Raw genomic sequence first — 12,810 nt, 5'->3', positions numbered from 1 at the left:
CAGTTGAGTCGTTATGGAATCAGTTCCATAAGGCTGGTGGTCTTCGTTTGTCGTCCGAAAGGAAATGGGTCGCCTTTTTCAGTTTTTTCTCAAGAAGGGGTTGTTCATAGTGTTTGTTTAGGTGATAATTTATGAGGAGTATGGCTATGAGAAGGTAAAAACTAGAAATTACCAGTGTTTGATATTAAGTTTACAAGCGAAGGGGAGCAAAGGGTTTTGAATTGGCGAACTGAGGATTTGAAGTGTGAACATGAAGTTGTGGGTTTAGCTTCCGTGTCATGGAATAACTGAAGTGTTGGCAGAAAGCAGAATCAATTTCAATTTGAAAGTCTGTACTCTCGGCTTTCATTGGTTGCTAGAAAACGGGAGCTGAGGATTAGGATCACTGCCCTGGTCAGGTATTCCCGTTTTGTTGCTTCATCAAATGTACATATAAAACTCTTGTTGCATCTCTGGCAGTTGATTCTTGAACTGCGTATCAAAAGCTGATCGGAGAGTGTCTTTCCTTATCAAGTGCCACTCTTTTTGGGTTTATTTTTTTCATTTGAGTCGATGCAGCAGTAATGCATAATGACTTGTACTTATGAGTATTACTCCACTGAACTTTATGGGGCTTTTAGTAATTAAATAATCGTCATTATTGGATTTCCCCGGTGGAGCAAGGCTGATAAAATATTTGCAAACTTCAAATCCATCCCCCAGGATTCCACAATGATGGGAGCCTTGTGCATTTGGAGAGAGTTTTCTAGTGATATTTGTTTGTCTGCCTAAGAAGCCATTGATGAAGCATATTGGAAGAAAAAAGGTTCTTTAGAAGATAAGTGAGAATAAGTAACTGGCAGGAAAAACAAGAATAGAAGTTTACTGCACTTGAATTTCAATGGAAGTCCAGTCCAGACAGAAGAACTTTATGAGACCAAGTCTTGCAGCCTTAATTATGTCTAGCAATAGTTTCAACAAGTTAGATGCTTGAATTTGATACACATGCTTATTGGTGTTTCCATGGCACGAGTTCTGAGCAACAATTTGAATGAAAACTAGAAACTTGCATCTTTATTGATGGCAAAAACTAGATTCCAAGAAAATCAGTTGGGAGTATGTATCATCCTAATTACTATAGGTCATATATATTGAAATAGGAAGAGTCTTAACTTGCATCGAGTGACAAATTTTCCATGCAAGACAGAGTTAACTTTTTATTCTACTTGCTCAATTTTTCCTTCACAGCTCTGATATATTTCTTCTTAAGTTGATTAATCAAGTTACCCCCAGTACCCTATCTGAGAGTATTTGTGCACTGTTTTGTCCTAATTTTCTTTGTATTTCTTGCTATCACTCTCACTGTTCCCTTCACTCGACAGTTCAAACTATGACATAAAAAGATTTGATGGACTACTGCATTTGCACCCTTTATCCTGTCTTCCAAAAGAATCTTACAGAAACGCCACGCTTAAATGAGTCTGATTTTACTTTTAGACCCCTCCCCCCACCCCCCACCCTTTTTTTCTAAAGTGGATGACCATTGGTATTATGCGCTTAATAATGCTATTCTTTTTCTCCGTGCTTAGGGCATTAACTTACCCGAACAATAGCATATTTTATTGTTCTTATTGGTTAAAGTAATTTTATGTATTTGGACCATATCTATTTTTCTTTTTCCTTTTCTTTCTGGAGGCTTCATATATTTCATTTTACTTCATTTTGCTGGGTGGATTTTTTTTACCCTCTTGGGTCTTTCCTGTGGTTAGGAAGGATTTGAAGGAGGGGTTTGTGTCTTTCTTTTAAATAGATGGCACGTGGTCAATACGTTACTAAGTTATTCCTTATTTTGTTATTGGTTCATTACTAATGAAATGATATTATACTTTAGTGCAAAGGTGTTATGATGGTCAGATGAATGACTTCTGCTAGTTTCTAACATCTTAGTGCAGAAAATGATGGGCAGCAAGAAATAATGATCTTGTTTTGCTTTCCATGTGCAGCAATCGCCCTGCACTTTGCTTTTGTTCGTATCTTAAGAGATCTGACATCTAGAACCTGCACCACAAATTCACAATGACTTCTCATAACTCCGGCAATTACTCATGGTTTGTTAGAGATCTAGATATCTCTATAATTAGTGAACCAGTAATTGAGCAAGATATCTACACTTCTTTAGTGGACCATGCAGTGACAAGTACTCGACTTCCCTACGTGAAAAACCTTATACATATTCAGTGTTCATCATCTTTTTTACTGTCTTTCTATATGCTGTAAATTGTAGTATTTAGCAAGTGAAACTCATCATTGTAACATTTTTCATGGTTTTACAACACTTGGGTAGACTAGAAGCGATCTCCTGAACTCCCCTTGTGGATAAATCAAGAATCCTTTCATGCCAAAAGGGATAAGTCAAGGCCGTGGAATGAATAGGCTCTCATAATGCAGTGAGGTGATTCTGACTCAGTAACAGCATGCTTATCTTTTCATATATTAACTGAGCCATAAAATAGGTTTTCCATGCTTCAATCAAGCTTGAGCACAAATCAAACGCGTGATGCTTATCTTGGACAGCATTGATAGAATCCACTGTTACCAATCTCAGGGGACAATTATAATGCGATTGGACAAGGATAAGTTGATTAATATCCTGTGTGAGTTATTGCTATGAATTGGCCCAGAGCTTTGATCATCGCATCTCATATGCTAACACTGTTTAACCACTCTTCCATGTAAGTATTGCCGTCCACCATCATTCGTAAGTCAAAAGCATATTTTTCTCCTGAAGCTAAAGTTGCACCATTTTCTTTGTTGAAACAATGAAATGAATCTGATAAACGAGCTTCCCATCAGCTGATTACTGCTCTCTACTAGATTTAGATGACACTGGATGTTATCAGGTTTCTCATCCTCGATAAGCACGTTTTTTCTGCTTCATTGTTGCAGGATTTTGTGGTCTTCTTCCCTCACTATTTTTGTCTGATTTTAGCTTTTCACTATGTCAAAATACTTATGTGCAGTTTGACACGACCAGCAGAAATATAGTGAACTCAGACATTTCATCAATTGGTGCTGCTGCATTGGCTTATTCGAACAAACATGTGTGGTTGTGGTCTACATAAATGATTACCCACTTCCAATTAAATCATGTCCATCTCCGTGTAGCTAGCCACTAAATGAGCAAATTGAATCTTCTATCCTAAAAAAATTTAAACTAGACATAGGTCAATGGAAAAAAAAAATATGGTAACATCATTATGACCTGCACTTAAGTGACTATGAATGCCACCTATAATCCATTTGTTGATTTTTGGTAACTTGGTCTAAAAAAAAAGGAAAGTGAAGGCTAATTCTGGTCGTCAATAAATATTAAATTATGATCAGCCAAACGTGTGGTCTTATAGTTGGGAGAGCACTGAGTCTGGATTCCCATTCGATGATAATTAATCTACGTTAACTTGGGAGGGTTAACTGTCCCTATTCTTATGATAATCACCCTGTTCAATACAACACACTCATATTTATTCTACTAAATTATGTTAACCCTCCCTAAAGTTAAAGCTAACTCATTACATAATATATATATATATATATATATTTTAATTTTTTTTTGTAAAATTATAAGTTCACCTTCTATATTCTATGGGATTTTTGTGTAAAATTTTGTTAGCGAATAAAAGTGTATTTTTTGTAATTTGGCTCGCCTCTACAACACCTCTCTCTGAGACCCCAATATACATTGCTAATATTTTAAATAAAATAAATTGTTATCGGGACAAAAGGAATATTAAACACATGGGGCACAAAATATTGCATTATTAGACCGCTATATTTCCCACTTCTTGTATGATAAGACAAGAGATAATGTGAAACTACGTATCACTTGCCAAACTACAATTTTATTCTAGGAGGATACTATTTAATTTGTGTCTGAACATTTCAACTGCGTATTAATGCTTCATATATATTCTATAAGAATTTACAAGAAATCAGATGGCCGGCAACGTTGTATGACCTCAAATCCAGATAACAGGGGAAAACCGGAAAATATCATATCAAAGTTGATGTTACCATAAATGCGATATCCATGCAGATGAAGTGAATCTTTGTTACTGGTTGAGTGTGACTTAAGCATCCTGTATGTGTATTTAAGTCGTGATTGGATATAGCGGTATCTCAAAAGTGTTGATTGGAATTAGTGGTAATTATGCTTGAGAAAGCAGGAAAAAGAATTATGGACTTTTTATTGTATTCCAGGTAACTTGTCAAAATGATAGACAAATTTGAATTAAGCAGCCATGATGCGGTGCTTAGTGGAGATCATATGATGTTCATCATGGTTGGATTTTTGTGCAGAAATGGTAAGACGTGGATTATCTTCATATACCAATTGGTGTACTACTCATTTCATACCAATAATAGGTAGGGAAATCTGCAAGAACCAACTATCTAAAGACTGTCTGTATTGTGTTGTAGGTCATCACACTGCATTCTTAGATAATGAGTTCACAAAAAAAAAAGTTGACTTTCTCGTCCACAACTAAATTAGGTTATCCGTGTGAAAGCTACTTTATTGGCTCACTGACAAGAAAACAGGGATTTAAGCTGCAAGACTTTGGATACTATTCCCCAATAAGGACAGAAGGCGTCCACAAATAAGTGGGAGGGAATCCAAATTATTCTCGATGAAAATCATTAACAAGAATTGTTCGCCACAAACACTATTTTAATCCATGTTCTTGGTTATCATCATTGTGGACAAATTCAACGGTAGTCAACGTAACTAGACAGTAGATTCTGTACTATATAACAAGTACCAATAAGCTCAGTGTAGTAAGTGTAAGTGTAACTGAGACTTGAGAGAGAGTGCTATAGTTGTCATCCTTGGTAATAACATAGTATTAAGAAGCAAATGGAGATGGATCAGAACAAGATACAGCAACCAGATTGTGAGAAATGGGTGTACGATTCTTCCATTGATTACAAAGGAAGAGTTCCTCTCAGAGCTTCCACTGGTGCATGGAAGGCTGCCCTTTTCATTATAGGTACCATATATATATATATATATCACATGAAACCTCAACATATTCATATGCATATACATATGTGTGTGTGTGTGTGTGTAGTTTGGTTGTCTGAACCAAGTATTGATGATAATTACTTACATGATAGTAGTACTGTAAATTATTACTTCCATACCTTGGACAGAGAGGGAGGGCATCAAAATTCTGGTTTTTCTTTTTTCCATGTTGTCAGAACAATTGAGAAATGGTTTTGGTGTTGTCAAAGTTTTGAACAATTAAAATAGATACGATATTCTTGTCTAGGACCAAACATCTATGTTAGACCACACCGAAGCTCAGATCTTTCTCTTATATAGGTAGACCGAAAGTCACATATAATAATTCTAGTTGAGCAAACATATTTAGATGGGATTGTCTGCTAATAATTGACCATATCTCATGTAATAATCTGAACTTACTTTAAATATGAGAAGTAAGTATAAGTATGGTTGTCAAGACTTACACCCTTACAATTTCTCTGCATTATTCCATGTTGTCAGCTTGGTCTAAAACCAGTTCGCCCATAGCCGATATTTCTGTATTGATAATTAAGACCTAATCCATACACGACTTTTACGACTTACATATATACATACAGTCAAAAGCTTTTCTCGATTTCCACCAATATTTGAGCTCCTAGTTTAATCTAATGCCTTTCCTCGTGATTCTTGTATATCTTCATCCAAAGTGTGACTCAGAATCCCATAATAACCCCCATAACCAAGGCATCAGCATGAAATAAGTGGAGACTGTGTATATGCTGCTGTGTCTATTTGTGGACAACTTAAAGTATGTATATATCCTAGTCTAATCTAGTCAAAACAGTTAATTACTCTTTGCAGGGTTAGTTAAGCACTGTAGCTACTCACATAAATAGGAATCCATATAATATTTGATATGACTTACAGAATATTAGGGGGAGAGACGCGGAATAAAGAGTTAGTCAGATTAAGACATACTTAAACATCCCAAGAAACAAATGGATTCGCAGGCTACTAAAAACAGAAAAAGAAAAGAAATTACAAAGAACCATATTTTGTCAAAATCGCGGTACATCCCTACCTTGCTTGATATCCTCTGTGGATCAACTTCTTGAAGAATTAAAGATGATAGAAAGCATTGACTAAGACGATTATATGCTCACATAGCATAGTGCAGGCATTTTGTTTGTAATTTCAGATACGAGATGACTAATTCATAGTTATTTTGGTATATGAGATGCTGGCTGAGTAACCATTTGAGGTACTATGTAGTGAGGTTATGCGCTGTTGATTAAATGTGATATGTCAGTATTTCATTTTATAAGACGTCAATGTTTTGCATAGTTGACTAAGTGGTTTACAAAAGGCCCTTACGGTTGTGTCCTTGGCAGCAACGGAGTTCAGCGAGAGGTTGAGTTATTTTGGACTGGCGGTAAATTTGATCATATACCTCACCAAAGTGCTCCATCAAGACCTGAAAACAGCAGCTAAGTGTGTTAACTACTGGTCGGGGGTGACCACGATGATGCCCTTACTTGGAGGATTTTTAGCTGATGCTTACATTGGCCGATTCTCCACCGTTCTAGCTTCCTCCATTGTTTACCTCCTGGTAACATAATTTCCTTAATTTGTTGTATTTGGAATAGTAAAGTAGCTCAGTTAGGACTTTGTGAGCATTATGCACGTTGGCGTATAATTCTAACCTCATCCTAAAATAATGTGGTCATTTTCCTACAAAAAACAGGGGTTGCTTCTCTTGACAATGTCCAGAGTGATCCCAGCCTTGAAACCTTGTGATGACGGGATCTGCCAAGAACCTCGAAGGATCCATGAAATTCTCTTCTTTCTTGCACTGTACTTGATCTCAATAGGTACAGGTGGGCATAAGCCTGCTCTGGAGAGCTTTGGAGCTGACCAGTTTGATGATGATCATCAGGAAGAAAGAAAAAAGAAGATGTCCTTTTTCAATTGGTGGTGTTTCGGGCTTTGTTGTGGTCTGTTGCTTGGTGTAACTGTAATCATTTACATCCAGGACAACGTTGGCTGGGCTGCAGCAGATATCATCCTTACAGCAGTGATGGCTTCCGCTGTGGTGATATTTTGCATGGGAAGGCCATTTTATCGTTTTAGGAAGCCAATGGGAAGTCCCGTTACACCATTGTTACAGGTTCTTGTGGCAGCAATTGTAAAGAGAAATCTTCCGTATCCATCAGAACCCGATCAACTGCATGAGATTTCAAAATCGGACAAGACTCAGGGGACAAGGCTCCTTGTCCACACCAAGAAGCTCAAGTAAGATATCTGATAAACTAGTATTCTGGCTTCTATATATGAGGACCCTGAGCATATCACAATTATATTTACCAGGTTTCTTGACAAAGCTGCAATTATTGAAGACAGACAGAGTTCAGCAGAGAAGCAAAATCCATGGAGATTGGCAACTGTAACACAAGTGGAGGAGATGAAGCTTATTGTGAACATGATTCCAATCTGGCTTACAACTTTACCATTTGGTGTTTGTGTTGCACAATCCTCCACATTCTTTATCAAACAAAGCACAACACTGAACCGCAAAATCACTCAGGATTTCACAATCCCACCCGCCTCCATATACGCCCTGGCAGCCATTGGGTTGGTAGTTTTTATAGCAATATACGATAGAGTCCTTGTGCCCTCCCTCAGAAGAGTTACTGGGAATGACAGAGGCATTGGGATTCTCCAAAGAATTGGTATTGGGATGATTTTCTCAGTTTTAACGATGATAACAGCTGCATTGGTCGAGAGAAAGAGACTGCATGTCGTGGAAAAAGATCCACTCAAGAGTTCGGTATCAATGAGTGTATTTTGGCTGGCACCGCAGTATCTTATTATTGCAATAGCTGATAGTTTCACGCTCGTGGGATTGCAAGAGTACTTTTATGATCAAGTTCCTGATTCCATGAGAAGCTTAGGCATAGCATTTTACCTTAGTGTTATTGGAGCATCAAGCTTTCTTAGCAGCTTTCTGATAACTTTAGTTGATCACCTGACAGAGAAGGGCGGCAAGAGTTGGTTTGGCAAGGATTTAAATAGCAGTCGGCTCGACTATTTCTACTCGTTGTTAGCAGCCATCACTGCTATGAACCTATTTGTCTACACCTTTGTTGCAAGGAGATATTCTTACAAGAATGTAAGAAGAACAACAGTGGCTGTTGCTGATTGTTATGAAGAGAGTGGCACAAAAACAATGGCTTGAACTATATAGTATATGTAAGTAAACCAAGTTTTATCTACTTATTCGGAAGCTTGTAGTATCTAACAAAGTATGTATGTATAGATGGACTCAGATGGACTATTAGACATTTGATGTGAAGTGAGGCCTAAAATATGTTTTGATATTTGCCTATAACAATGTTGAATTTGTAATTCAAGATCCAAACATACGTAGTGTAAATATAAACCCCGCCTGAATATACCGTTGCAAATATTACTAGCATGCAACAGAGAACAAGAAACGCAACAAGCAGAATTTACAGCAGAACATTAAATCAAAAGAAAAGCTTTTCCACAGATGGGGTATATACTCTGAAAAAAAAAATATTTCATATTACTAATCAAAGCTTCAGTCAGTTTCTGAATTTCAGAAGCTAATCTTCTAGAACTAACACACCATTATAGTATGAGCCGTACCTTCTAAAGGAGCAAAGGCAACCATCAAACAGTCAGCTTCTTGAATGTATCTTTTGATGGTTGTTAATGATAATATTATCCAATTGAAGCCTCACTGTTGTGCTCAAGTAATACAGAATCATGTTCAGCCAACAAAATCATGTAAAAGTTGTCCTCCGACAACGTCTCTTCCAAATTCTTGACTTTGTTCTGAAAATCCACTCACCACATATCCCTCACCATGTTCATCCAGACCAAAACGACTGGCTGCATTTATCGGGTAGGACTCGGATAATCCCACACCATTCTGGTGAAGGCCCAGTGTTAAGGAAACACCGCCACCACTGCTACAATTGCTCACACCAATACCCAACTGAGGATGATTCAATAATTTGTCATATGGCAAATTCATTGGCTGGTCGCTCACGGCAGGAGTTTCAGTGAGGTGATCATCTCGAGTACGCTTCAATGGGAATTCTCCAACTTTTTGAATAGAGGTGGATGCATTTTTGCACTGAACTGAACAACTTGTAGGCAAATGATCGTTTTGCCTATTGGCCGGTTGTTCGTCTGTTTGCAAATCCTTTTGGCCCTGACGTGTTTCAAGCATATGTACCTCCTCCACCATCGGCTTCCAAAGCCTTACTCTTGCATTGATAAACCAGTTTGAAACCTGGTCCACGTTCAGACAAAGGTATTTTAGAGATTGCGAGTTTCACTTGCCAAGAATCTAATGCCAATAAATAATGGAAAAAGTGAACACACCTGGTTCCTCGAAAGACCTGTCTGTTTTGCCAACATTAGTTTGTCTGTGTCAGTTGGGTAACTGTAATGGTGATAGCAATGTACATTAACATTATTCTGTAGACATATGTGGATATATTGCAAACTTGAAACTATGAGAAATCAAAGCTGTTTGCTATATGTTAGAAGCAGAAGTTATACTTACGGATGTAGAAAGTGCTCGAACAACCAGGCTCTAAGGACGGCAACAGCACGCTCAGGAAGTCCTCTTTGCGGCCTCCAGACAGGTTGATGATCATTGTAACCATTCTCCAATTTTCGAGTTTCATTTCTCTCATAGTTTTTTTTGTCATGAGATTTTGCTGTAAACTGCAACTGATCGGTAATGGCATTCTTCAAACATCTGAAATGTTTAGATAAGGCCTTGAAAGCCAAATTCGCGAGTGGAGCTGCACTGCTTAGTCCAGAAACAGATTCAAATGATACAACAATGACCTGCATCTGTTGGTAATACTGCTTGTACCTTTTGTAAACCTAATGCAAATACAAGCTTATTCAAAGATTTTGCAAATGCCAAAGCTCAATCAAATCACTTCAGTTCTGATTAGTAAACTTCCGTGGGGGTTGAATATCCAATAGCAATGGCTTTAGCGATCGGGCTTCCATATCCCTCTCCAATAATTAATCTATAGAGGAGAAAAGGATGACAGGAAAGGGCTTCTCATGTTGACGGTAATCAAAAGCTGATCGATACACATGTGCAAAATTGCCATGATCAAGAGCAAGGTAAGTAATTATTGATTCGTGTAAACCTCAGCTGGAATCACTAACATGGACTTCATGTTTGGTGCTTTGCAAGAGAGTAAAAATCTCATCTTAGGCTATAATATATAGAACTCGAAAATGATCCCTCATAATTTTCGTGCTTATGAAGACAGAAATAAGAATTTACATTGTTTGGCTTATTTTTTTAATTAGACTTTGAAATGTCTTAACAACTAACATGTTTTAGAACATTGTTCTCTGATAACTTTACTAAATACGCAAACCAGACATCAATCTAACCTACTACAAATTTTGCTTAGGTTGTCTGACGCTTCCTGATCAGACTGATGGCAGGCGGTGCATCTATTCCCACGATAGGACTACTTTCCCAGATGCATTCTGCACACACTCTATGCCCGTCATACAAGAATCTAGATCACATATATAGATTTCAGTTGCACAAAAAACATAGAGAATCATTTATATTATGACCACATGATCAAAGTTAAATGCTTTTTTCCACCACCAAATAAGGCAAACCACAACTTGCATACGCTAGCAGCACTACCGATCAGTAACTAGCCTTTAGAGAACCTATATATCTTTTTTTTTTTTTGATGAATAGAACCAATATATCTTAAACCCGAAAAGCTTTATGTGCTGACAAGAGATCAAATTGTAGCTAAAACTCTTTTGCTTGACGAGTGATCAGCAAGTCATGAAAACTGCCATTAAAAGACATCAGATGAATATCATGGAAGTAGATAAGATGAAATTTGTAAAGATACCTCATCAAGCATTGATAGCAACCTTGATTTCTTCCTAGTTTCCTCACCGCTATCACTGAGAGCTACTGTATTATCAACAACCACATTCCTACTCCAATTCTCCAATGGAGGAGGATCCATCAAAGATGAGTCTGCTGCAAATTTTTCTGAATAGATTCCTCCACACTCATCACAAAGCTCTTTCATCAATTCCTGTGTAGGCCTCAAAAATCTTGATCCCTTCAAAACAGAAGCATAGCCAGTAAAGGGTCCTACTCCGATAGGTCCTGAACTCCAAGACAATTCAATTGAAGAGTCATATCTTTGCAGATTCAACTCCAGAGGAAGAAGATTATTATTTCGGTGAGTGTGGTCATGTGAAGATAACGACAAAGACAAACTTTGACCACTGGCTGCTCCACAGTTACTAATCGGCTCATGATGGGCTATTGAGAGTGGCTCAGGCTTATACACCGCCACTTCATTTCCATGAAAAGACTGATCATTAAGAACTCCTCTATAATTGTGGGTTGCTGTACTGTACACGTTAATATCTTGAATAGAACTAGGGTTTAACTGTGGATCCACATACATGAGATTTCTGGGGGACGACGAAGTTGTTGCAGCAGCACTGAATACATTCATTCCTCCCACAAAACCCATCAAATTTACGCCCTCTTCTTTAACACCAGCACTTGTATTTGCTCCAAGACTGAAACTTTGACGGTGCAGGTTGATGAAATCAGAGGAGATGAGTGATGGATCGTAAAGAGGGAGTAAACCTGCGGGGGTGTGAAGGTTATCAAGGCAGACAGGCGGGTTGTTTACTCTCAGCCTATCTCTTCTACTTTGCTGTGGGACATGATGATATGATTCAAACCCCTCAGCCATGATCAGTACGACTTGACTACTGTGCTACACAGTGAAATTCAATCAGATATATACACACACACACACACAGCAGGTGGTGTTGATCAAGGGATGAAAAGGAGAGAGAGGAGAGTGGAAGAGATGATAGTATTGAAATGAGAGGGCATGATGAGGAATTGATGGTAGTGCAGAAGATGAAAGTGCAGAGGGCAGAGATGTTGCCTAATCTTTCTCCTGGTGCATGTTTAATAGCAGACAAAGTCCATACATACACAGTTCCTACGTTGAATAGTGAAACTACTGTGTCTGTGTCTTGTCTGTTTTCACTACTCATTACTCATTTTATCATATCATGTATTATTATTTTTGATCCATCTCCCGCAAGAAATTTACTTGTGGTAATAATGAAAGTGGTGAGGGTGAAATTAAGTTGGGGATGGCGCACGTGAGAGTGAGAGTGAGAGTGAGACATAGTAATGGTGAGTTTGTCCTTTCCCCACGCTCTCTCTATCCGCCAAACAGTAGCTTTACACTGTACCACTCATTCCGAGGTTTATACTTTTTCTACTGAAAAGAAAAGAAATGATTGATTGAAACAAGAAATGCTCCGTTAGTTCTACATATTCATCACAAATAAAAAAAATAATTTTTGTAATAAACTTCTATGCTTGTGATAAATAATTTACAAAGAAAATCACAAGTTAAATTATAATAAAAGTTAAAATTTGAGTGTTTGAAAAAATAATTTTATTTAAGTTGATAGAAAAATATTTATAACTTATGGCTTAAATCAATTAAATTTAAATAGTTTCAAAATAAAAATACTATTTTCCAATTTTCAACTATAATAAATGAATTATGGGAAAATATGGAATTGAATTGTGTGATGGTAGAGAGCACTCACTCAGTGAATCATCCACTCCCCATCTCCATGCAGTAGGCGTTGAATCACTTTCACGGCCACCCAAACATACATACATTCATACAAACAAG

General features: G+C 37.6%; 2 protein-coding genes across 2 annotated transcripts; one reads left to right on the top strand and one right to left on the bottom strand.

Moving 5' to 3' along the window:
- Positions 1-4,677: 4,677 nt before the first annotated feature.
- LOC105161585 (protein NRT1/ PTR FAMILY 5.6) lies at positions 4,678-8,400 on the top strand. The gene is made up of 4 exons (XM_011079319.3): positions 4,678-5,024; positions 6,415-6,632; positions 6,768-7,315; positions 7,391-8,400. The coding sequence occupies exons 1-4, from the start codon at positions 4,892-4,894 to the stop codon at positions 8,256-8,258; spliced, it is 1,767 nt and encodes a 588-aa protein (XP_011077621.1). The 5' UTR covers positions 4,678-4,891; the 3' UTR covers positions 8,259-8,400.
- Positions 8,401-8,581: 181 nt separating this feature from the next.
- LOC105161586 (BEL1-like homeodomain protein 9) lies at positions 8,582-12,134 on the bottom strand. The gene is made up of 4 exons (XM_011079320.3): positions 10,969-12,134; positions 9,621-9,949; positions 9,437-9,497; positions 8,582-9,344 (listed from the first exon to the last, which is right to left on the bottom strand). The coding sequence occupies exons 1-4, from the start codon at positions 11,836-11,838 to the stop codon at positions 8,817-8,819; spliced, it is 1,788 nt and encodes a 595-aa protein (XP_011077622.1). The 5' UTR covers positions 11,839-12,134; the 3' UTR covers positions 8,582-8,816.
- Between the last annotated feature and the right edge of the window lie 676 nt (positions 12,135-12,810).

Source organism: Sesamum indicum, linkage group LG5 (genome assembly GCF_026168435.1).
Source record: "Sesamum indicum cultivar Baizhima isolate 11 linkage group LG5, ASM2616843v1, whole genome shotgun sequence".
NCBI classification, from domain to species: domain Eukaryota; kingdom Viridiplantae; phylum Streptophyta; class Magnoliopsida; order Lamiales; family Pedaliaceae; genus Sesamum; species Sesamum indicum.
Note: the sequence above shows the minus strand (reverse complement) of the source record. Positions and strands in the feature narration are given on the sequence as shown.

Excerpts from the sequence above, each read along its gene's own strand:
- LOC105161585 (XM_011079319.3), top strand. The coding sequence starts at position 4,892 with ATGGAGATGGATCAGAACAAGATACAGCAACCAGATTGTGAGAAATGG. Across the intron at positions 5,025-6,414 it reads GGCTGCCCTTTTCATTATAG|CAACGGAGTTCAGCGAGAGG; the intron begins GTACCATATATA and ends TGTCCTTGGCAG. Across the intron at positions 6,633-6,767 it reads CCTCCATTGTTTACCTCCTG|GGGTTGCTTCTCTTGACAAT; the intron begins GTAACATAATTT and ends TACAAAAAACAG.
- LOC105161586 (XM_011079320.3), bottom strand. The coding sequence starts at position 11,838 with ATGGCTGAGGGGTTTGAATCATATCATCATGTCCCACAGCAAAGTAGA. Across the intron at positions 9,950-10,968 it reads TGCTATCAATGCTTGATGAG|GTTTACAAAAGGTACAAGCA; the intron begins GTATCTTTACAA and ends TATTTGCATTAG. Across the intron at positions 9,345-9,436 it reads CAGGTCTTTCGAGGAACCAG|GTTTCAAACTGGTTTATCAA; the intron begins GTGTGTTCACTT and ends AACGTGGACCAG.